Source organism: Pelodiscus sinensis, chromosome 8 (genome assembly GCF_049634645.1).
Source record: "Pelodiscus sinensis isolate JC-2024 chromosome 8, ASM4963464v1, whole genome shotgun sequence".
Taxonomy (NCBI): Eukaryota; Metazoa; Chordata; order Testudines; family Trionychidae; genus Pelodiscus; species Pelodiscus sinensis.
Window position 1 is genome coordinate 41,931,231 of NC_134718.1, and position 25,970 is coordinate 41,957,200.

Below are 25,970 nucleotides of genomic sequence, written 5' to 3' on the forward strand. Positions count from 1 at the left end.
TAAATTGCCCAGGCTCCACTGTAATCAATGGACAACTTATACCAGCTGCCCTGGAGAGCCTAATTATTAGAAGTTACACTGTTTCACAAACCTGTGCTTCCACCAATGTCAGTGAAGTTACTCTTGATTACATCAGCGTGAGAAGAGAGGATTAAATTCTGCAGTCGTTAGTAAGGTAAAACTCCCAAGACAAGTGAACTTTGCCTAGGTTAGGAATGTAGAAGTTTAACTATACATTTATTATTTTTCTATATGCTTTCTTTAGCACATAATACTATAAAATGGGGAGCTGGTCAGTGTGGAAAAGTGTATGGTTTAGCAGCCAAAGCAACAGTTGAGTCATAGTTTGTAAATTATTTGGAAATTACGGATATGTTAGGTTGTCTCTGGTCATTTCTTCTTGCCGTGGTTTCCGTACTAGTCATTCTCCTTCCAGGAAGAGCTGTGCAACATGAAAAAACTTGCCGCCATTCATGTCTGAAATGGGTAACATTATACAAAACTGGATTGACAGCAGAGTTGGCAAAAGTGAATGCCATTATCCAGAAGAAAAATGATGGCAAAATATCTAAATCATGTTTGAAGTTCTGAACTAAAATTAAGAGAATAGTGATAGCAATTGGACTCCACATGATGAAGAAAGAGATCATCAGCAGAAACAAAGTTCGAAATAGTTTGTAATCTTGTCGGGAGACTCGAATCTGATGATTTGCTGAATAGGCTAAACTGACATTTAATCTTCTTCGTGATGCTTTTGTAATCTGCATTCAAAAACAAAACTTTTATTGTAACCGAGAATTCTTGCTAAGTAGCTTTTTTTTTAAGCTGCTGTAGTGAATCTTGGCAAATCACGTTTCTGCTCTGGAAGTAGCTATAAAACTGACTATTTATTGCCTCTCAATTAATACATTGCCAAAGTGCTCAGTTAATAGATTTTTTTTTCCTAACTGCCAGCCCTGAAACTTTTCCTCAGTCTGGTAGTTATGCTGGGTTCTTTCTTCTTGTGTTTATCAATCATTTTGCATTTGAAAGTAATAAAGATTTTAAAGTCCAATTCAGTCCTCAATTATCCTTGAAATCCCATTGCTTTTAAATGATACTCTAGGTTATTTCATTGATGCAAACCCATTGATTTTTACACAGGTCTGATTGACTGTGACTGGAGAATAGCTAACAATCCTGTTGATGAACAAGAAACAGAATCCAGCTCACTCTTTTATAGACATTTTGGATCTGCAAGGTAAATAGGGGTATGTCTACACTATGGGACAAAGTTGAGTTAAGATACACAACTTCAGCTATGTTAAATGTGTAGCTGAAGTCGAAGTAGCTTAACTTGGCTTTTGGCACTGTCTACACTGCAGGAAGTCAAAGGAAGAACACTCTTCCTTCGACTTCCCTAACTTCTCATGAAAGCACAGTTACTGGCATTGATCAAGTACCCCTCTCACTTTGAATAAGCTGTCTTAACTTGACCACTAATTCAAATCCTTGTAGATAGACAGCGGAAGCTTCAATCTTCCTCTGTAGTGTAGACATACTAGGAATAAAGAGTAGTAACTATCTTAACTGAGTCGCTAAAATCAGCACATATGATTGGTACACGAAGTAGATCTCTTGAGTAAGCAGGCGCCATGTTTGCATAGTTATTTTCAGAACAGAGCAGCACTGAGATTCTGTTAGAAACAGCTATGGGCTCAATATTCAGAATATAAATCTGGATTTTGACACCTGAAAAAAGTGTCTGGGTGTTTGAGCCCAGAATGTTGGTTCTGCCCATTCTTAGGGGGACCATTTGCAGAATTAAGATCTTAATTCAAATATCCCCACCCTCAAAGTCTGAGGGTGCATCTACCCTGCACCCTTAGCTCGAAATAAGATACACTATTTGAGCTATGCAAATTGTATAGCTTATTTTGAGTGTATTTTGAAATTGTTTATTTCAAAATTTGGCGCTGTCTACACAGTACCAAATTTTGAAATAGAATGCTATACCAAAACATCCCTTAATCCTCATGGAACAAGGATTACGAGGATGTTGGCATAGCAAGCCTGTTATTTTGAAAGTTACTTAAAAGCTTGTTTAAAAGACACGGAATAGCTATTCCGGGATACCAGTAGTAACCCGAAATAGCGCCGCTGTCTAGATGCACCCTGAGTGTCCTTGGATCCAGGTATTGGTTCAGACTTTTCTCTGTGTAGGGGATTTCAATGGTGTGGCACATTGGCTAAAGCAAAGATGTCTTTCAAATGCAGAATTATTTTTTTCCAAAATTTATGTTTGTGTCTCAGACCTTCCCAATGCATACTACTTCTATGAGGTGGTAGGGTTTTTTTTAACTTGAATGAGAATGTCTGTCTTTAAAATTCAGTGTAATGTCTCTGACATCTTGGTTTATTAGTCAACTAATCAGAATTACTTGGTCTACAACAATTCTGACACTTTGTTCATCCTGCAATCATGAAAATCTTTACTTTTTCTTAACAGCATCATAAGCAAAACTGCAGCACATTGGACCTGATCCAGATTGATTTTGATGAACAATTCAGTTGGTTTCAGTAAGAGGTAGACACCTAAGCATGTTTCATGAGCTGGGCTATGGGGTCTAATTTTCCAGGATGTTAAATATCCACAGAGCCCATTGCCTTCCATTGGAATTGTGAATGCTTAGTGCCTGTGGAAAATCAGACTCTAAATTTGCACTCTCAGGGAAGTCAGCACAGCAAAATTAAAATGTGGCTATTATTGAATGATTCTAATTGCAGATCCAATAAAACTGATCCCCACCTCCCAGTTTAGCAGACAAACATTTCAGCTAAATGCTCTCTCCTTACGCCAGATCCTCAGCTGATGTAAATTAGCCCCAGTGAAATCAATCAGCAATGCTGATCTGGCCTCTATTTTTATTCCAGAATTTGCAGAGCTATAAGGGGGGGGGGGGTAGGTCCCGGACCCGGCACAAGCCAGGACTAAGCCAGACTGCTGGCTAGCCTGCTAAAAAATGTACAGTACTGGCAAGGAGGAGGGGGCACAGGAAATGTGTGTAGTCTATAGTATTAAGCGAGAAGCTTTTGCTTATTGGTTAATCAACTTTACTATTACATCCCTACCTTGGACCCTGTTGCTGCCTCTCTGGGTTCCACAACCCAGCCTTTCAGCCACCTAGCTCTTGCTGCCTTCAGAGGCTCCCCACCTATCTCCTATGCCCCTTGCGTCTATCCACCCACCTCCCCTTTCTCTGATCCATCCCTCCTTCCCATCCATCCCCCCACAGCTTCCACTGTCTCCTCACAACCAATGTTTCCGCTAAGCTGTGCCACAGCACAGCTTCACAGGTGATTAATCAGCCCTGCACAGTCAGCCATCTCCGTGCACCACGCAGCTTAGATGGAACACTGCTCACAACCCTCTTCCCCTACTGCCTTCCTTCCACCCTTACCCTGATCTCCCTTTGCAGCCTCACACCCATGGGCGTCCAGTAGCCTAGGCGAGGGAAGGCACAGCCTTCCCAAACTGCCAGGCACGGCCCTTCCCAAACTCCACCCCAGAATGCCTGCTGTAGGCGTTCTGGGAGTGGAGTGTTGCTTCCCCCAGCACTCTCCTCCCTCCCTGTGCTCTGGGACTGGGGCAGCTGGAGTCACGTGCTCTCCTCTCTCCCTGGAGCTCTGGGCTGGGGAGACTAGGGGCATACGTGCGCATGCATTCACCCCCTTCTCATCCGTCCCCATGGTGGTATGGGACACCTCAGCAGAGGGGGTGGGACTGTAGGTGGGGGTAAGGGCTTGCCTCCATGCTCACACCCCAAACCTGCCATGCTTCTAGACACCAGTGGCCTCCAGCCTTGGCATCCTGGGCAGTCATCCACGTCACCCATCTGTAAGGCCAAACTTGAATCCCAGAATACTAGCGAGATAAGATGGGCAAACTGACCTGAAGAAGATCTCTTTGTAGCTCATAACCTTATCTCTCCCAACAGCAGAAGTTAGTCTAATAAAATATATTACGTCAGCCATCCTGTCTCTCTATTTATCAATCCTGGTTAGTGTATGTATCTATTTTAGTCATCTGAACTATATATAGTAACTGAAGATCTATTTTTCTGGAGTTTGTTAAGAATAGTAAGATTTTGCAAACACGCTAGCCTGGTTAGGAAGTTATTGCTGCAAATAGAAGGCTCAAATTCCTTTGGTGGGAGGATTTGCGACCAGTTTTAGACTTTGAGTTGGTGAAGGTATTACATGAGCCTTATGGTTTGGTACCTGCCTGACAGGAGAATTGGGAAGTGTTGACATTTGGATTGCTCTCTGATCTCCCATGTTGGCCAAGGCTGTTGAAGATAAGAGCAATCAACTGCAGGAACACTTGGAGATGTAGATGATACATTTCAGCCTGGACATAGCATGGAAACAACACTTGTCAAGCTGGCATTTGTTATCAGCCTGGACGAGAAGCCTGATGTCTATGATATCTGATCATTACATATTGCTTCATTACTTGAGGATATAATTGTTTTGAATTGGTACCAGCTGTGGTATTAGGAGCTGTGACAGTATGCTGTGGAATCCTTGTTATGCACAGACAGTTGCATTTGGACATAAACAGAACTCTTCAAAGCAACCCTACACTCTGTGTGATCAGCAAGACACCAGTAGTGCTTTGTATCATATTCACCATACAGTGATGCTATGGAGTAGTCTCATTTACTACATACATAATTCTTCTTAGTCATTGCTTCATTTACTATGTAATTTCAATTCAATTACAATCTCTGTTCAGTTTTGGCTGTCTTTTGGAGAGCTAGGTGAGAGACTGAGTTTGAATGCAACTTTATTGCAGATGCTGTCCAGCTATTCCACTTTCTTTAGGCTTTCGGGAGATATTGTACATCTCTGCACTTGTATAATAAAATCCCAAGATTGGATTGTGCAGTTTGATTTGTGGAAAGCCTAAAATTATGTTAACTAGATCAGAAAGGACATGTAAGAAAAGACATATGTCTCCATGCTTCCCAATCTCTACTGGGGTGGTGTTTCAATGGGCAAGTGTAATATAGTGTCTAGACATAGCTCTTGCTCAGGGCTTGATGTTATAAGGTAATATGAATGCTGCTTGATCAGAACCATTTTTTAATGATTTAACAGATTTATCAGATGTGATATCAACCATTTACTTGAGCGAGAAACTGTAGCTCAGCCAACTGCTCTGAGCATCTATCTTTTGTGTCATCTAGTTACCCTATTACCATGCTCTACATAGTGAATTGCCAAAATAGATGGTCTGTTGCTAATGTAGAATGAAGCTGCTTGACCAAAATTAGGTATAGGCAAAGGGGATCTTGCATAACAGAATGTTAGGACCTGTTAGGGCAGGGATAGATAATAAAACAGAAACTATCACAGAGCCACTATATAAATCCACGGTACGCCCACACTTTGAATATTCTGTGCAGTTCTGGTCAGCCCATCTCAAAAAAGATATGTTAGAATTGGAAAAAGCTAAGGAGAAGGGCAGCAAAAATGATTAGGGATATGGTACAGATCCCATGCAAAGAGAAAATCAAATGACTGGGACTAGTAAGCTTAAAAGAATGATGACTATGGGGTGATATGATAGAGGTCTATAAAATCATAAATGGTCTGGAAAAAGGGGAAGTGTTATTAACCTCTTTACATAACAAAAGGACTAAGGGTCAGCCAATGAAATTAAGAGCAACAGTTTTAAAACTAAAATAAGGAAGTACTCCTTCACACAGTGCATAGTTAACCTGTGGAACTTGTTGCCAGAGAATGCTGTGAAAGCCAAAAGTATAACTAGTTTAAAAATGAATTAGCTAAGTTCATGGAGGACAGATCCATCAAAAGCCAGTAGCCAAGATGGTCAAGGATGGAACTCGATGCTCTGGTGTCCCGTAGCCTCTGACTGCCAGGAGCTGGGACTGGAGAATAGGGGATGGATCCCTTGATGTCCTGTCCTGTCGTCTTCATTCCTTCTCAAGAATCTGGCACCAGCCACTGACAGAGGCAGGATACTGGGCACAACAAACCATTTGTCTGAGCCAGTATGGCCATGATGTTCTTACCAGTGCTTAATTTGTAATGAAAGGGCCTCAAGCAATTAGGTATTGGAGTTTAAGCAATTTTTTTTCTTACTTTCATAACTGACGCAGCAAGGACAGAGATGCCAGTGCTATGTACTACCAAGCCCAGAGGTGCTGAGGCTGAGCCCTGGCACAAATTAAGCACTGGTTCTTACCAGTGGATGCTGAGGTCAATTTTGATTTTAATGTTTAAGGCCCATCATGGACTAGGTCCCTGATACCTATCTGAGCCTCTGGCTTCCTGTTTCCTATGATGCTTTCTGAAGTGCTCTGTTCTAGCCAGGAGCTTGCAGAGACAGAAGAGGCACCATTCACGACTTTGTGAGCATAGGGCTATACCATTTTATTTGACCTGGAGCCCTTTAATGCAGGTTTTGAGACATTTTTATTTCAAAAGGCCTTTATCATAGAACATGAACTGTATTTGTAGATCTATTGTATTTGTTTAAAACATGGGTTACATCTACACTGGCATGATTTTCCGGAAATGCTTTTAACGGAAAAGTTTTCCGTTAAAAGCATTTTCGGAAAATCGCATCTAGATTGGCAGGACGCTTTTCCGCAAAAGCACTTTTTGCGGAAAAGCGTCCGTGGCCAATCTAGACACGCTTTTCCGCAAAATAGCCCCGATCGCAAAAATGGCGATCGGGGTTTTTTGCGGAAAAGAAATCTCTGCTGTCTACACTGGCCCGTTTGCGCAAAAGTCTTTCAGAAAAAGACTTTTGCCTGAATGGGAGCAGCATAGTTTTTCCACAAAAGCACTGACAATCTTTCATGAGATCGTCAGTGCTTTTGCAGAAATTCAAGCGGCCAGTGTAGACAGCTGGCAATTTTTTCCACAAAAGCAGATGATTTTGCGGAAAAACTTGCCAGTCTAGACACAGCCATATTGTCTACCTGATGCTTTTAGGTAACCTGGATTTGTTTGATTAAAATGTTCCCAGGAAACTTCTGTGTATCAGTGAGGTACAAATAAGATCTATTGATATCAATAGTAATAAAAGGACAAGTAAGAGTCAGTTGATGTTACTTGCATTTTCCTTATCATTGATCTAAATCATTGCTGTACATACACTCCAGGTTGATGGATTCAGCACTGAAGAGATAATCAGCTCATGAACAGCAATGGAATGATTTATACAAGTTATTTCAAAGGCGAGGCTGCTATTTAAAATATTTCTTGGCTAGCACTGCTTGCCAATCAGTTCAGTTAATCATGGGTGGCATCATATTGAAAAGGTTATTTGCTTTCATGACATTTATATGGTGTGCCTTCACTAACAGTGAAGTTGCATTCACGTCAGCAGTTCTTGGACCCGTATGTCTGTTTTATTTCACAGAATGGATGGGAGCTTTCTTTGATAAGATAACGAGCCTTGTGGATAAGGGAGAAGCGGTGGATGTCATATACCTAGACTTTAGTAAGGCATTTGATACGGTCTCGCATGATATTCTTATTGATAAACTAGGCAAATATAACTTAGATAGGGCCACGATAAGGTGGGTGCATAATTGGCTGGATAACCGTAGTCAGAGAGTTGTTGTTAACGGTTCTAAATCCTGCTGGAAAGGGATAACAAGTGGAGTTCCTCAAGGGTCTGTTTTGGGACCCGTACTGTTTAATATCTTCATCAATGATGTAGATATTGGGATAGAGAGTACGCTTATTAAGTTTGCAGATGATACCAAACTGGGTGGGGTTGCGACTTCTTTGGAGGATAGGGACATAATTCAAAATGACCTTAGCAAGTTAGAGAAATGGTCAGAGGTAAACAGGATGAGGTTTAATAAAGAGAAATGCAAAGTGCTCCACTTAGGAAGGAACAATCAGTTCCATACATACAAGATGGGAAGCGACTGTCTAGGAAGGAGCATGGCGGAAAGGGATCTAGGGGTCATAGTGGACCACAAGTTGAATATGAGTCAACAGTGTGATGCTGTTGCAAAAAAAGCAAATATGATTCTAGGTTGTATCAACAGGTGTGTTGTAAGCAAAACTCGTGAAGTCATTCTGCCGCTCTACTCTGCACTAGTTAGGCCTCAGCTGGAGTACTGTGTCCAGTTCTGGGCGCCACATTTCAAGAAAGATGTGGAGAAATTGGAAAGGGTACAGAGAAGAGCGACAAGAATGATTAAAGGTCTAGAGAACATGAACTATGAAGCCAGGCTTCATGAACTGGGCTTGTTTAGTTTGGAAAAAAGAAGATTAAGGGGGGACATGATAGCGGTTTTCAAATATCTAAAAGGGTGTCACAAGGAGGAAGGAGAAAATTTGTTCCTCTTGGTTTCTGAGGACAGGACAAGGAGTAATGGGCTTAAAGTGCAGCAGGGGAGGTTTAGATTGGACATTAGGAAAAAATTCCTAACTGTCAGGGTGGTCAAATATTGGAATAAATTGCCAAGGGAGGTGGTGGAGTCTCCCTCTCTGGAGATATTTAAGAACAGGTTAGATAGACATCTGTCAGGGATGGTGTAGGTGGAGCTTGGTCCTGCCTTGAGGGCGGGGGGCTGGACTCGATGACCTCTTGAGGTCCCTTCCAGTCCTATTATTCTATGATTCTATGATTCTATGAAGACATTCTAGGACACTGAACCTACTTTTGGAGTCTTCTTGTCCTGATATAGGACACCAATAACTCCAAATGTGCACAACAGGACATACTTGTGTCTCACAGAGAGAAAAAAGAGGCCCCTATTTCTAGAATGAACCAAACATTTTAAGGTTCAAATTCCATGTAGACAACGTCTGTTCAAGGCTAGGGGAAGGGAAAGAGACTGGATGCCAATTCACTTGAAGCAGAAAGAGAGAGAGCACTGGAGTACTACTGTAGAAGCAAGATGAGATAAAAAGGGGAGTTGCAGAATCAAAGCAATTCAGAGAGGAAATGAGTGCATTGTCAGGAGGGGAAGAGAAAGGCAGGGTAGCAGTCCAGATTCAGAAGAGAAAGTATACGTTAAACAGGATACCCAAGATCTTAGAGGCTATTCCCTGTGAAATACATATAGATTAAACACTAATTTATTCATAATGTAAAAGCATAGGTTTAAGACACGTTTAAGAACTGCTCAAAAATCTCTGTGTTAATTTACAACCCAAAACATTTTTGGTGTATTCCTATCCATTATCCCACATTATTCCAGGCTACTCCTGGTAACAGCTCACATTCCAAAGCTGCTGACCATTCAAGTCACAGGTTAACTTGGCTTACCTTAAAACACCTCCCCAGTTTCATTAACACCAATAAAAAGGACCAGAAGGCTGAATTCTGCCAGTCTTATTGGAGACAAAAGCTCATGGTTTGCTCAGTTAAGCATTGCAGAATTTAGCAAAGCGTTTTAAAATTTTTAGACACTGCAAATATTTAATAAGCTAGTGACCTTATTCATATCAAATGAAATCTGTATAAAGTTTATAAATGAGGACTGTATATAGCTAAAATGTGGAGTGAATGGGAAGATGAACCTCACACCCGCAAATAGGGGTCAAGCAATTTCCATTTCTATAATTCAGCCCTATTGTTGCTGGTGCTCCTCTCTGTTATTTCCTAACCTTCAAATAAACTTCTGAAGTGAAGAATAACTATGTTGAACAGAACCATGAACTACTATCCCAAGGCACTGAAAATAAGTGGTTTTCACCTTGAGACTACTAACCCTTATTCCTACTCAACTGCAATTTGTTTATTGTTTGAATATTATAAAAAAGATTTTCCTTGTTTTCCTCTCTCCATGCTGTAATCATATTACTTTGTTGTTTCTACTGTGAAAGAAAGCTGTTTTACATACTGTCTTCCCATTGTTTTGTGATCCTGAAGCCAGTATGAAAATAGAACTGGAGGGTTAGAAAAATCTCCCCTTTTATGGGCAAATTCCTTCTTCCTCGTGCACAGCTCCCGCTAGCAGCAAAGAGGGGTTCCAGGAGCATGATAATGATTGTGATTTGGGAAACTTTGGTTTGGGTCACTGAAATTCAGTTAAAGTGGGACCTGACTAGTGATGGTTACTGGTCCCAAGATACAATATTTGGTATTTAAATATGTTAAACATCACCAGTAACACTGTCCAGCCTCTCCATTATCTAATTATGAATAAATATTTTGGTTCCTTATCATCAGCTCTGACCAAAGAATGCTCATTTAATCCAATTTAGTGCTCCCTCAGTTGTGGTGCTGCTTTGTCATGGTACAATATGCTGGTGCAAGAGAGAGCTGTGGTGATGTACCTTGCACTGACCACAGAAAAGGGTGGTGCTGAAGGAGCATAAGACTGGCTTTGCTCATCCAGGGCTTAGTGGAGAATTTACAAAGCAGCCCTAAAGCACAGGAAAATCAGCCTTTTGCATTCATGTCATTCATTTCATTACAGAATCTCAAAACACACTAGAAGTGTGGAAAAGTATAGAACCTACTTTAATGTTGGAGGCGTATGGTAGAATGTGGTTAAAAGACTTGTCCAAAATCACACAGGGAGTTACCACACAGGTCTTGGCCACCTACAGATCCATGTTATGAACGTGGGGCAAAGTTCAGAACAAATGTACCTATGACTTTCTGAACTGCAGCCTGTGACACAGACACCAAGGGTTTGGTTTGCTTAATTTCCAAGTGCCCTTGAGAGATACAGAGTTCCCTCAGCTCCTGTTAGTTTCTGGGGGCAGTGAGAATCATAGAACTGGAAGAGACCGTCAGCGATCATCAAGTCCAGTCCCCTGCCCTCATGGCAGGACCAAGCACTATCTACATGAGGGGTGGGCAATCATTTTTGACCAGGGCTCACTTCAGAAATTTTTAAGTGGCTCCAGTCTGCCTGGAAGGGGTGGGGCCTCAGGCGGAAGACACAGGGCCAGGACATTTCCGTGCTTCCCTGCCCACAGACCTCTAAGCACCCATGCCCCTGGTTGTGGGAGGAGATTTTGCACACTCCCCCCTCCCATCCCCACGTCAAGCAGTGCCTGGGGACGGGGGGAGCACACAAAGTCTGCCCCTGCCCTGCCAGGGGGCACTGTGCTTAGAGTCCCTTGCCAGCTGAGCAGCAGCTGGTGGTTGACTCTAAGTGCTGGGCCCCTTGCAGGGCAGGAGGAGACTTTGCACGCTTCCCCCACCCCCAGGCCAATCAGGGCTTGGGGGCAATGAGAGCATGCAAAGTCTCCTCCTACCCTGCCCCCATCCTGCAAGGAGCACACAGTGCTTAGAAGAACTGCGTGCTCCTTGCAGGGCAGGGGCAGGGCAGGACGAGACTTTGCGTGCTTCCCCCCACTGCCAAGCCCTGATTGGTCAGGGGCAAGGGGGGAGCGTGAAGTCTCTCACTCCCCACCCTGTAGAGCATGGCACTTAGTCAACTGCTAGAATTAACTCTAAGTGCCACACGTGCCTCCATCCCTAGGCCCTGACTGGCCTGGCGTGGAGGAGCAGCAGGACCTCTGCAGGCCGGATCAGTCCATTTGGCCGGCTACATCAAGCCTGCGTAGGCCCTTTTGCCTACCCCTGGTCTAGGGAATCCCTGATAGATGTCTATCCAACCTACTCTTAAATAACTCCAGTGATGGAGATTCCATAATTTCCCTAGGCAACTTACTCCAACGTTTAACTACCCTGATAGGAAGTTTTTCCTAATGTCCAACCGAAACCTCTCTTGCTGCAATATAAGCCTATTGCTTCCTGTCCTATCATCAGAGGCCAAGGAGAACAATTTTTCTCCCTTTTCCTGGTAGCACCCTTTTAGATACCTTTTTAGAGGGTTCTGGGCTCGTCTAGACTACAGGGAAGATTCAAAAGAGGATATGCAAATTCCATAGGAATTTGCATAGCTTCTTTTGATCTCACTTTCAAAAGCGGAGCTTTCGAAAGTGGAAGTAGTTTAGACATGGCTTTTTTGGCAAACCCTCTCCCCTTTGTTGAAAAGCCACTTTTCCTCAAAAAATGAGGTTTATGCGGCTTTTTGACAAAGAGGGGCGTTCACCAAAAAAGCTGCATCTAAACTACTTTCACTTTCGAAAGCGGAGATCAGAAGAAGAGATGCAAATTCCAGTGGAGTTTGCATATCCTCTTTCGAATCTTCCCCATAGTCTAGACATAGCCTCTTAGGAGGCTTCAGTGTCTTGATCCATTATTCAGGGGAAGAATCACTCTCATGTGGAAAGTCAAAACCAAAGACCCTCTCTCATGCTGGCAAGTGGTGGAACTGCTGGTGAAGGAGAATGCCTTGAAATGAGTGCCCAGCCATTTATGCTCTATTACTCCCTTGTCCTTAATCTGCCTCTTTCCCCCTCAGCCAGCAGGACTGTATCTGTTGTACGTCTGTATATGCAACTACTGTCATGGACTGGAGTAATTGTCCTGCATGGCCTTCACTTGTTGGGGAGACAGGTTCCTGCTTCATGGAGTAAGAGCTGGGAACTCCAATGGCGATGATGATGATGATATTTCTTATCAGTTTGGCTTGTTGATGGGTTGGGGTGGATTGCTTCGTGAGGTTTGGGTGCATTCAGGAGGGCCTAGTCAATTAAAACTGCACTCTGGCAGGGAAGGATGCTTGCCGCTGCCAAATGGTGTTCTCTCTTCTGTCCACTGCCAGTACTTGCCTCCTTTTAAAAAAATATGTCACTTGGCATGCTATCACATTCTAACTGATGTGACACAACTTGTCATACTCCATGATCTATTGCACAGAACCCAGATGTGACCTCCATCTGGCAACAGAGCTGAAAGTGGGGTACTTAAGGATCCTAAACTGAAACAGCTCAAAAGCAATGCATTAGCAACACCTACTCCAACCAAGACAGCATGTAGGTCAACCTAAGAGCCACAGGTATTAAATTAGCTTTGTTCTAGTGCTCCAAGCACTAATGAATGGGAAGGACCAGCATGGCCAGTGTCTCTGCTCACTGGGAGAGTGGCTCGAGAAGGAGAATGAGTTGGGAATCTGCAATGGGTGAGATCTGCCCTGGCAAAGAACTTTGTCTGCTGTAGAATAGCATGTTGGCCTGTAACCTAGACAGTCCATCCAGGACTGGGGTTAATTTGTGCACTCCTCTCTTCTGGCTGAAGTCTAGAAAAAAACATGATTTTATATCTTTGGATCCTTGTAACAGGGTGTGCACTGATCTTTACAGGGAGACTATGGGTCCAGCATGACCAGGACCAAATTAAGAACTGAACAATGGAATTCTGTCACATGTCCTCCCCTGACAGACCCTGGAAATTATAGGCTGTTGCTTCAAGGGAAGCTGGGAAGGAGTGCCAAATTTAAGGAGAAACCTTTCTTCAGAAGAAAGAGAGTTCAAGGACTAGGACAAGCCTGGAGCAGGGTCACAGTATCAAGGAAATTGAGAAACTGCCCAGGAGTGGCCGTGATGAAAAGAGCCTTTGATATGAGGAAACTCACAGACTGGTAAGAGAAGAAGGAATTCTGAGGAGGAAGTAAGAGTGGGGGCTGCCCCGGAGAAGGGTGAAGTTTTTGACATGCATTGGGAGGATTGTGAAGCAGGGCAGGGTGTTGTGAAGCAGAACAGGGTGTGCCCCATGCTTTCCAAGGATATCATAGCAGCTATGCTGTCTTTGCACTCTGGAAGATATACACAAGGGTGCCCCCAACAGGGTCTGTGGCTGAAGACCACAATCTGGTTTTAATTGCCCAATTCTACAACGTGCTGGTCTAGTTGAGTACCATGAAGGATTAGGGCCCTAAAGTCACAGAGTAAGTTAGTACCAGAATACAGATTAAATCTCCACAGTTTTGGGCTTCCAGGCCCATGTTTAAACCATTAGATAACGCCTCCCTTTCAGAGAGAAAAAGTAGAATAAAATGTTGTTTTTCCTGTCCCTCCTTTTTTGGGGGGGAGGGGAGTATGTAGGGAGGAAATATGGCTTTTGCTTTGCTGACACATATTAAACATCCTGGAGGTTGGGAGAGAATAACAACTATGGCTTCTGTTTTAAGGGGGCTTATTAATTTAATTTTGGGGGCTTAGCAATTTTTTAGTTTTATGTAGATTTCCAAAAATCAAGAGTTTTGGGAGCTTTCTCTTTGTATACACAATAAAGAGTACTTGCTTTGTAATCCTATAATGTAATACTCTTTGAAATAGCACTATACTAAACCTCACTAGACAGTGAACTTCCAGCGTGCTTGAGAAATCACACTCCACAATCAACCATTTGTGGTGTTTATTAGATAACACACAGATTTCAATTTTTTGTATTGCAGATGTTGGTATATATTGGTTAAAACTTAAAATTAGAAGCCCTAATTATGATACATAATTAAAGCAGGACAAAAGTAGATTCAAGGGAGTGGGGGGAAAAAGAGTTTTAAGGACTGTATGTCTCAGGGTTGTTCTCCCTTGGGCCTGGTCTACACTAGACTGGGCAGGTTGGCTTAAGGTATGCCATCCAGCTATGCATAATGCATAGCTGGATTCGGTTTACCATAAGCTGAGCCACTGCAGCGCCTACACTATGGGAAGCCAACAGGAGCATATGGTCCTGTCAGCTTCCCTTATTCCTCGCAGATCGAGGAGTACTGGATGCCTGCAGATTTGCCCTCAGCATTCGATTTGGGGGTGTACATTAGACCCACTAAATCGAACAGTAGAAGATCAACCTCTGGAGGGTCAATCTTCTTCATAGTATAGACATGTCCTACATCTCACATTAAATCCATTTGGCATTTTGGGGTACAATGCAAGATCTGATCAACAGTGCTTTTTTTTTTTTTAGATGTTTGTTAGAATCTCTAGAAAGTTTTTAAAGGCCCTTAATTATGATCCATATATGATCATATATTGTGTACATGAACTAAGACTAATATCGTATTTTGGGTTTCTGATAACATATTGTTCAAGCTTTTACTATTGTTTATAATGGCAATAAAACTCTTAGTTGAAACGTATGTATAGTTGGAAGTACCTTATTCCTTATATTATGTACTCTTCTATATTTGAGCAAATACAATCTATACTGTTTAGCATCACTATATTACTAGTCAGCCAGATGTCATACTTTTAGTTGGTATTTGAATTACTGCTTGGTTCTAATGGTTTAGTAATAAAACTATAAGAAAAAATACCTGTAAAATTTTTGTATAACTGATCACAATGGCTAATCCTGGTATTACAAAGACCACAAAGGTGAATGTTACGTCCCAAGAGATTTCTCCTGCAATGCTGGGCCAAACCAAGGTGCAAATTTGAACTTCCTGTTTATAAATAACAAAAGAAAACAATTAAAATTATGTTTTAGATATTAACTTTCAGTATACAGTTCTCTGCAAACCATACATCAATGTTTAATTTCATCTGACTTGGTGCTCATTACTGTAAAACTAGCTGCTACATAAACAGGATCTATGGAAATTGTTACTAATGAAAACAAAAGTTGATTCAGTGTGGAATGTTTTTTAAAACATGACAACAGGTGTGGCTTACAAGATTTGGTATGCAAAAATGGAATTGTTTCAATAATTAAATAGCATGGCAAAAGCTAAGGACAATTTTAAATGTAAATTCTTAACTTCTAAATAAACAAAATGAAAAAAACAATTAAAAACCTGGAAGTACTGATTAAATCATTTTTATTGTATTTTCAATGTAATCATATTGTTTTGTTTTTGAATGCATTTGGGATTATTGCATACTGAAAAGAAAAAAGTTACTGCATGTTCCAGGAAAAGCTCTACATGAATTAATGCAAGGCACTACTCTATATGCACAGGCAGCAGAATCTCCATCACAGGAAATATTTAAGAACTGGTTAAATAGATCCTTACAGGGATGATCTAGATGGTACTTAGTTCTGTTGTGAGGGCAGGGGACTGGACTTGATGTCATTTCAAGGTCTCTCCCAGTTCTCGTATTCTATGAGTCTCTGATTATTCAGAAAAGAGAAGTACAGGCAGTCCCCGGGTTACATGGATCCGACTTACATCGGATCCCTACTTACAAACGGGGTGAGGCAACCCCGCACTAGCTGCTTCCCCCCAGCAGACCAGGGAGACGCGAAGCTAGCGCCCCCCCCCCCCAGCAGACTAGGGAGACACGGAGCAGCTTTTCTCAGCAGACACCTCAGCTTGAGAATAAAGGACTGAGGGAAGTGAGGTGTGGGAGAATAAAACTGAGCTCTGGAGAAAGGTTTGGCTAGAGTTTCCCCTACAATATGTACCAGTTCTGACTTGCATACAAATTCAACTTAAGAACAAACCTACAGTCCCTATCTTGTATGTAACCCGGGGACTGCCTGTATCGGGAATAGGGGCTTTTCTAGCTTTAATCTTGAACACAAACAGCCATATTTATACAAGTAATAAGACATGGCACAATGACAAAAGCAAGGCAGAACAAAGTAACTGGTGATAAATTCTTTAATGTGGGCAAAAAATGAGCATGAATTTGAGACTGGTCTACTGAAGACCTCAGTTCTGGTCTGAAATAAATGGGATTTTTACTATTCATTGACTTTAGCGGATCAGGATCAAGTCCTTCATTAAAAGAAGTTCATTCCTATTCTGGGGATATGTCAACACTGCAGAGTTTCTCTGGAAAATGGCCATTTTCCAGAAAAACAACATTTACGTCCACACTGCAATTACGTTCTTTTGACAGAAAGTCAAAAGAATGCAGGGGTTTTCCCAACAACCTTAAACCTCTTTCTGTGAGGAAGAAACCTTCTTCCAAAATAGCTCTTTCAGAAAAAGGCGTGTGTGGATGGGGAAGAGGGTTTTTTTTCAAAAGAAGAAGCCTCCAGGAAAAAGCACAGGTGCCCTGGTGGCCATTCCATCCACAGCAATCAGAATTTAGATGTGAGATTAAGCGCATTGCTTTTTCATTCTGCTTTTGCTCTGTAGACACTCTGGCTATGTCTAGACTGCAGGCGGATCTTTCGAAAGAAAAATCCGCTTTTTCGAAAGAGAGCACCCAGCCAGTCTGGATGCTCTCTTTCGAAGACGGCCTCTTTACATTGAAGAACGCCTTCTTTCGAAAGAGGAACTTTCGAAAGAAGGCGTTCTTCCTCGTAAATTGAGGTTTACCGCCATCGAAAGAAAAGCTGCGTTCTTTCGAAATAATTTCGAAAGAACGCAGCTTGAGTCTGGACGCAGGGGAAGTTTTTTCGGGAAAAGGCTACTTTTCCCGAAAAACCCCCTGAGTCTGGACACGGCCTCTCTTGCAGAAAAGCTTTTTCCGAAAGAAGCCTGCAGTCTAGATGTAGCCTGAATCAAATGGCTAAAGGCAACTTAAATACCAGGGTTAAGCTGAACAATAATACCCATAGGTGGGGGCACTAAGGGTGCCCATAGGTGGGGGCACTCGGGGTGCAGGCTTGAAGTGGTTTCCATTATACACACGGTTTACAGTTCCGGTCAGTGGTGCTCAGCCCCAGCTGGGCCAAGAACAAAAGAGGGGGAGGCAAGAAGGCACTGCCAACCTTTGAAGGCTTTGTTAAAAAATGACCCCCGCATAACGCTTAACCTTTTCCCGCCTGCGGAGCTAGTCATCACTCTCCGCGTGGTAACCCCAGGGCTGTGCCCAGCAGCACCCGATGGAACCCAGCCCAGCCCTTCTTGGCAATCGCCAGCCGGCCCCGAAGCGTGGACCAGGACCCAGGAGCCGCTCGGCGAGGCAGGCTACGGGGGCTCGCTTCGCGCCGCGGTTGAGAACGTGGACGGAGGCTCAGCCCAGCCAGAGCGAACAGCTGCTGCTATTGGCTGAGGGCTTTTCCCGCGCTAGAGACTTCCAGCCCAGCTTCCCTTTCCAGGGGTCCTGGGTGGCTGGGAAGCCGCCGAGCGGGTCAGCTCGTTGTACACGGCGCGGGGCTGACCCGCTGCCTCCATGCCCAGGCAGGGCAGAGCTCGCCCCGCCGCGCCTTACCTCACCGCGCACCAGCAGCGGCTCCACGCTGAAGAAGAGGCAGAGCGGGAGGGTGGCGAGGGCGGAGAGGCCCCAGATGAGCAGCAGGATCCCGGCCAGCAGCCTGCAGCTGCAGCGGGCCGTGTGCCGCAGCCGCACGATGCAGAACAGGCGCTCCAGGCTGACGGCCGCCAGGGAGAGAATGGTGACGCTGCCGCTGAGGCTCATCACGTAGAAGAGCATGTGGCAGACGAAGTCCCCCAGTACCCAGGACTCGGTCCAGCGCACCACGAGGACCACGGGGATGGCGCTGATGAAGAGCAGGTCAGCGCAGAAGAGGTTGAGCACCAGGCAGTTGGCGGTGCGCAGCCTCTTCTTCCTGGCCAGCAACGAGATGGCGCAGGCATTGCCCAGCAGGGACACCAGGAAGATGAAGGCGAGCACGGCGGACTCCAGGGCGCTCAGGGCCACCTTGTTCTGGCCCTTGAAGTCCGAGAAGAAGGGGAACCGGGTGCAGTTCCCTTGGGGAGTGACGCAGGCGCCTGGCATCTGGCTGGCACCCAGGGCATCAGACAGCAGAGCAAGGGAAAGTGCGGCTGCTGCCCCCAAGACAGAAGCGCGGGTGCCAACCCCCGGGCTTGGAGCTCCGGCGTGTGGGTGCCATGGGGGTTGTTGGCACAGGGACGGGGCAGGCAGCCGCATCTCCTCCTCTTCCTCTTACATCCGCGGCGAGCCAGGTGCGGTGTCCGCACGGTGGTTTACAGCACCTGGCCCGCCGGGGAACAAGGAAGTAACAGGCGAGGAGGGTAAATAGAGAGCGCGCCCCGCGGGACAAAGGCGAGGGCGTTGCGCTTTACAATCGGGTGACAAGCCCGCCAGCGAGCCCGCCTGTCCCGGACGCGCTGGGCACTGGGGCATTTCCCGAGAGACGAGCCGGGCACTCCAGGCTCCTCGAGTCAGCTCCTGGTGGGCGAGCCCATTTCCCCGGCGCTGGGCTGCCCGAGGTCACGGGGTGAGGCCAGCCGGGGCCCTCTGCACGCCTGAGACCCCCGGAGAAGTCGGTGGAAACCCCTCCCTCGTACCAGCCCGGAGATTGGGCGTGCCCTCGCCGACAGGTCTCGGGGCAGCCCTCTGCAAAGGAAAGAGTGGACAGTGACAGCCCCTCCTATCCCGTGGTGACCCCAGCTGAAGTACAGGGATCCTGGCAGCTGTGCCCCACAGATCGAATCAGTAATGCCCAGCCCAGCTCCTGCCTCGGGTAACCCCAGCAGCGGCAGCGCAAATGAGCCGCTCAGAAATTCCCCACCAGTGATCCCGCTGGGCTCTGCTGTTCAACACAAAAGAAGCTAGAGAAGAGCTCAGACTGTGACTCAGGCTTTCCCTTTGGTTTGAGGAACTGACCTGACACTATTCTGTAAGAACTGCTGTCCGTAGCTCCATGTAACCGGACCTATTTTAAGATCAAATGGAAAATGTTGTCATTGCTCCCTATCTTTCCTTTTAAAGTCACATTTTGTCTCCCTTCCTGGCTGTGGATTACTTAGCTAACTCCTTGTTGCTGCCCTAGAGGTGAAGAAATCACACCGCACAGATGTTTAGTAGCAGAGCCCAGTTCTGAGTGACATGCTGAACAAACACAATTCCTCCTTATGCTAGTGAGTAAATCAGGGAACTGAAAATAAATAAAAGTTAGGACAGTAAAATGAAATATAAGGGGGCATTTCACTGATAGTTTTAAAAAAAAGCTAATGATTTTCTTGGACGTCAGATTTCTGAAAGCCATTGCTCAAACAAGGGAAGTAGTAAGACTACACACCAACCACAGTAGTTACAGAGGAATGACATGGACCGGGCTGTTAGGTTCTACATCATCTCTTTCGCTCTCATACACACACACACAGCTAAGACTAGTCTTAAAAGGCTAAAAAGTATTTTCTCAGAGTATGTGTAAAAAGCTTTAGACCATTCTCCCCTAGATGACTCAGTATGGCTATATAAAAATCGATTTTGTAAGCAGGGTTTCAGTTCCAGCAAGGAGCACCAAACATTACTGCTTTTTATGATGCTTTTTGCTATTAAATGTATTCTACTCTACTCTGCTATACAGGGACTGTATATTGATTTCACTAGGACTTTGTAAACACTTATTTGTACATCAGACTGACTATGATGAGTTACTATGAAAAGATACCTGTAATGAAACCTCTTAATGTCATTTAAACTGATTCCAGAATTGTTGGCCATTATAAAGTATGATTAAAAATAGTCACCTTTCACTTGTGGACTATCCATTTCATTTGTGCACCCACTTCAGGTGCAGAAATTAAAGCAACTTTAATTAACATCCTTCACACTAAAATAATCCCTGTTCTTGATGTTGCAAATATTATCTATTCTGGCTTACTAAGAAATATAATTGCTGGGCAATTTACATTACTGTTTTTAGATTATATACAGGAATCATTGGGTGAATATATGATCCAGATTATGCGGAATGTCAAACTAGATGATCAGAAAGGTGGCTTTAAAAATCTTTTAATCTGAAAAATGGACAAATGGCTGAAAACACTTGGCTGTCTGCTGCATTATGAATTTAAATGAATAGGAAACCCTACAAACACTGAGATACCAGCCAGCCATCACAGGTGACTGCAGATGGCAAGTAGCCAGAAGCACAAAAAATTTTCTGTACTCTCATTAGCCAGGTTTTAGAATTCTGTGCATCATATTGTGAATAACCACAGCAAACAACCTAGTAAAACCAGGAGAGAGTCTTTCCAGGCAAAATTGGGACATAGTATTGGAACCTGATTCTATGAGATAGTGAGAGCCTCCTGAGATGTACTGAGTCTCATTCCAATATCCACTGATTTCAGCACCTCCCTGGACTGAATTAGTGAAATCAGCAAATAAGCCCTATAATCTTGTCTTTGACTGTAGCAGAACATAATTTTTTAATATAAGATAGTATGTAGCTAGGAGTGAGTTCCCAAGCAGCCTTACTGCCACTATGCAAAAAGTTATACAATATTTAACGTAACATTAGTAAGAGTTGGTGGGCAGGTAGCAAATGGTAATAAAACTAAACAGAAATCCTATTCTCAGTGATGTCTATGACATACTCCACTAATGTCAGTGAGGCAAGGACATGCCCCGTGTGTTCAATTCTGAAAACGAGACTGGAAAAGAAAACAGGAGCAGAAGAGAAACAGCATTTGGAATTTACATTATTGCATCAGTATTACTGAGCAAAAAACCAAGATGCTGTCTGTTAACAATGAGCTAAAGAGAAAAAAGTATCGCAAAGAGCCTGAGACTACTGGGAATATCCTGGGAAAGGTGGCAGAATTTCTTTTTGATCAGCTCAAAAGATGATCCTGTGCCATTGTTACTGGGTGTGAAAAGATTTTTATTTACTTGGTATCAACCTACCAAATACCCCAGAGCTAAACAGAAAATAATACTGCTCTCATTACTCCATCCACTGGCCAGAAACCTGAGAGTGGAACTCAGCAAGAAAAATATTTTGTACAAAGAAAATAATCATTGCTTTGTCCAGATACGTAAGCCAAACGGAAATCTATGGCTCCAGGGGAAAAAAAAGTTTGCTCCAAAAGAAAAGTGAGGTGATATTTTATCACCATAACTGAAAGTCCAGCATAATGAGGTGTTTTGGGGAAGACTGAAGAGGAAATGAGCTCTTGGATGTGAAGGGAAAGAGTGTTGTCTAGCAGTTTGTGCAAGAACCTGGAAGAGGAGGCTCTTGGAGAGCTTTGCAGGACCTCACCTTCTCTTTGAGTTTGGACAAGTAATTAAAGCTTCCCTTTTTAAGTGATCTATTTTTTAAGGTACTGGGTCCTGCTGTGAGGGCAGGGGACTGGACTTGATGACCTCTTGAGCTCCCTTCCACTTCTAGTGTTCTATGATTCTATGATTTATTGCCCAAATCTTTGTTAATGCAGATTTAAGATTGAGCAGCATATTAATGCCTTATATACTTCAAAAGCATTGACTGGATCTATATGTAAACCTATATCAGCAACAAAATGGCCGATGAAATTCAGTGTTGATAAGTGCAAAGAAATGTACATTGGAAAACATATTCTCAACTATGCATATAAAACAATGGGGTGTAAATTAGCTGTTACCAGGGCCAGACTAAGGGGTGAGCGAGCTGGGCAGCTTCCCGGGGTGCTAACCAATAGGGGGCGCCTGATGGCAGCTGTAAGGGGTGCTCAGCGCCCCTTATAGCTGCCATCAGGCACTGCACACCCGGCTTCTGGTGGGTTGCAGTGGCCACCAGGGACGGGGGCTGCATTAACCCCTGCAGTGCCCTTCCCCCTGCGTCCGCGGGGCCCTGCACGGCCAGGTGCAGCCCGCCCGGGTGGCCCTGGGCTGCACGCCAGCGGCGGTGGCTGGGCAGCACGTGCGCCTGCCCGCACACCCCGGGGGCGGGCTCGTGTATGCGCCGTGTGCCCGGAGGTGGGCCTGGAGCAGGCTTGCACATGCGCTGTGCGCCCAGATGCGAGCCTGCACGCCCTGGAGGCGGGTCTGCGCATGCAGCATGCACCCAGGGTGACGCCACCCGCCCGGGGTCTGGGGCGCCAACATGGCTCGGGCTGGCCCTGGCTGTTACCACTCAAGAGCGAAATCTTGCAGTCATTGTGGCTAGTTCTCTGAAAACATCCATTTAAAGAGCAGCATAAGTTAAAAAAGCAAACAATGTTGGGAATCATTAAGAAAGGGATAGCTAATAAGACTATCATATTGACTCTATATAAATCCATGGTATACCCACATCTTGAGTTCTGTGTGCAGATTTGGGCACCTCATCTCCAAAAAAGATAAACTGGAATTGTAAAAGGTTCAGAAAAGGGCAACAGAAATTATTAGGGCTACGTCTACACTGGCCCCTTTTCCGGAAGGGGCATGTAAATTTCATGAGTCGTAGTAGGGAAATGCGCGGGGGATTTAAATATCCCCCGCGGCATTTAAATAAAAATGTCCGCCGCTTTTTTCCGGCTTTTAAAAAAGCCGGAAAAGAGCGTCTACACTGGCCCCGATCCTCCGGAAAAAGTGCCCTTTTCCGGAGGATCTTATTCCGGAGGATCTTATTCCTACTTTGAAGTAGGAATAAGATCCTCCGGAAAAGGGCACTTTTTCCGGAGGATCGGGGCCAGTGTAGACGCTCTTTTCTGGCTTTTTTAAAAGCCGGAAAAAAGCGGCGGACATTTTTATTTAAATGCCGTGGGGGATATTTAAATCCCCCGCGCATTTCCCTACTACGACTCATGAAATTTACATGCCCCTTCCGGAAAAGGGGCCAGTGTAGACGAGCCCTAGGAGTATGGAATGGCTTCCATATGAAGAGCCATTAGTAAGATTGGGACTTTTCAACTTGGAAAAGAGATGACTAAGGAGAGGGAATATCCTACAAGTCTATAAAATCATGACTGGTGTGGAGAAAGTAAAGAAGGCAAAGTTAATGTACTCCATCCCATAACACAAGAAGTAGGAGTCATCAAATGTCATTACTAGGCAGCAGATTTAAAATAAACAGAAGGAAGTCTTTCTTTACACAACACTCAGTCAGCCCATGGAACTCCCTGCCAGAGGATATTGTGAAGGCCAGGACTTTAACAGGGTTACATAAGAACATAAGAACGTCCGTATTGGGTCAGACCAAAGGTCCTTCTAGCCCAGTATCCTGTCTGCCGACAATGGCCAGCACCAGGTGCCCCAGAGAGGGTGGACCGAAGACAATGATCAAGCCAGGATGGGCAAACATTTTGTCCTTAGTCTCTATTTGTCAGGGCTGGGAATGGGCGACAGACAGTGGATCACTTGATGATTACCTTTTCTGTTCATTTCCTTTGAGCACCTGGCATTGCCAAGTGCCTGAAGACAGTGTACTGGCCTTTGTTCTGACTCAGTATAATTGTTCTTATAGTCTCAGAAAACTAGGAATTAAAAAGTCTCAGAGGAGTAGCTGTGTTAGTCTGTAACTTCAAAAACAACCCTAATTAATAAATTAATTAATTAATTAATTAATGTCATGACCTTTTGTGGGAAAACTCTTCTTCTTCAGATGAGCTTAGAAAGTTAAGATTCACCTCAACCACATGCTCTCTCCAACCGCCCTTCACTGTCTTAGGAACAGTTGTCTTAATTGGAGCAGAGTTTACTTGCAGCAGATTGCCACACGCTGCAATGAAAGAGCTCATTTCTGCTGTTTTGTCAGTTGTGCACGCAGGGGAGCACCATAGTTTATTTTTGCTTTTGGGATCAGTGACAATCTGGTAGCATATATGCCTTGCAGGGCTGAAGTAAGGGCAGGAGAAATCTTTGAAGAGGAATCACATAGGTGGTAACTACTGGGTTGGTTGTTCAGCGTAGATGAAGTGGTTGAGTGGCAGCCAGGTGTTATTCTCTAAGCCTTCCCTAAATAGCACTTTTACCATGGTGAGGACATGATCTGCTTGTTTCTCATGCTGTATCCATGTGTAGGGTTGCCAAATGGTTTAACCAAAAACACCAAACACCTCTTCCCCCCAAAAAAACCCACCAGGGAGAAAAAAAAGGGAAGACCAACGTTGTTGAGAAAAAAAGGACCCCAAAAGTTATTAAGCAATAAATAAATAAATACAATAAAACAGCATGGCCTCCTGTAAATGCAAGAGGGGAGCAGTTGAGCACTAAGACCCAGGGAAGGCATTGCTTCCCCTTGCTACAGGTCTTTTTGCTGGTAGCCATCTTGTTTTCTTGAGCAAGCCCCCCCCCTTCCTCCGCAGGTAAGCAGAGCAGCCTGTGGGGGGAGCCGGAGGCTGGGCCCAGTTACCAAGCTGTCTTAGGGTTGCCAGGTGTCCGGTATTTTCGCCTCCTGGCAGGGAAAAAAAAAACAGAAAATGCCTGACATTTCAAGTATCTGGTATTTTCTTAACTTTTCTACCGGACAGGAGGCAAAAATACCAGACTGCCTGGGTCAGTACCTGACACCTGGCAACCCTATCCATGTGCTGTGTATCTATAGTGCTCAATAGCCTCTGGAAGAACAGACTACTATGGTATCTGTCAAGGGGTCACTAAAGTTGTAAACAAGGGGTGGTGTAATTGTAGGTTTGTGTTTCCTGGTTCTTAAGACGTGAAAATTTGCCTATAACTTTTTACTTCCTGGTTTTCATACATTTAACTGTGGTTGCAACCAACATAGGGGAATATTACAAGGCATTGCTAGTCAACCTTACTTAAGTATTAATGAAACTTTTGGGCAGAGACCAGCTTTTGTTTTCGAGGAAGTGGTGGTAGTAGTGAGGCAGTCATGGTTAAGGTGTACCTCTGATTGTGGGGGGCACAAGGTGGCTTCCTTGGCAAACTTCATTACCACTTATCGACAAGTTCTTTGCTCTTCCTAGCCACTCCTTGCCCCAGGACATGCCCCACTGCCGTCTTCCCATAGGGAAGAAGAAAAGTGTGATAACTCATGGGCTATGAGGAACACATCTACCATCTAGAGGCAGCAAGAGGAGGCACGAGAAGCCCCATCCTCCATACTGTACTTTAGGAACCAGTGTAGGGGGAAATACTGTACGTCAAAGGATGTCAGTAGAAGTGTGAGGTTGCCCACTCCTCAGGGATATTTTCAAAAGTATAAGACCACCCAGTGAAGAAGTGGGTAACAGGATGCCTGGGGACTAGGGAAGACAGCCTGGAGAAAATACTCAGCACTTGGAAAGAGGAGACAGGGTTCAGCTACATGCTCCTTCCTGGAGAAACTGGTAAACTCTGCTCTGCTTGGAAATGGTTGAAGCCTGGAGTCAGTAAGGAGTCCACTTGGTTTTTTATAGAAAATAACTGGGACCACATGACCCTAATTAAGCTCTAGGGGAAAAGGGGGCTTTGTTTTATGCTGGAACAATGGGTCTGATTCTTTCTTACTTCTCTCTGGCTGCCAGTGATTATATTACAATCTCCTGACAACCAGGAACATTTAATTGAAAAAGGGGATAACTCAGTTTCTTTATTTCTCTAGCAAA

General features: G+C 44.3%; 1 protein-coding gene across 1 annotated transcript; it reads right to left on the reverse strand.

The window, feature by feature from the left end:
* Window positions 1-33: 33 nt before the first annotated feature.
* On the reverse strand, window positions 34-18,660 carry FFAR4 (free fatty acid receptor 4). Its single transcript, XM_006113191.4, is given in 3 exon segments — window positions 34-761; window positions 15,165-15,293; window positions 17,959-18,660. Coding segments are annotated over 3 exon segments (1,239 nt in total). The 3' UTR covers window positions 34-353.
* Between the last annotated feature and the right edge of the window lie 7,310 nt (window positions 18,661-25,970).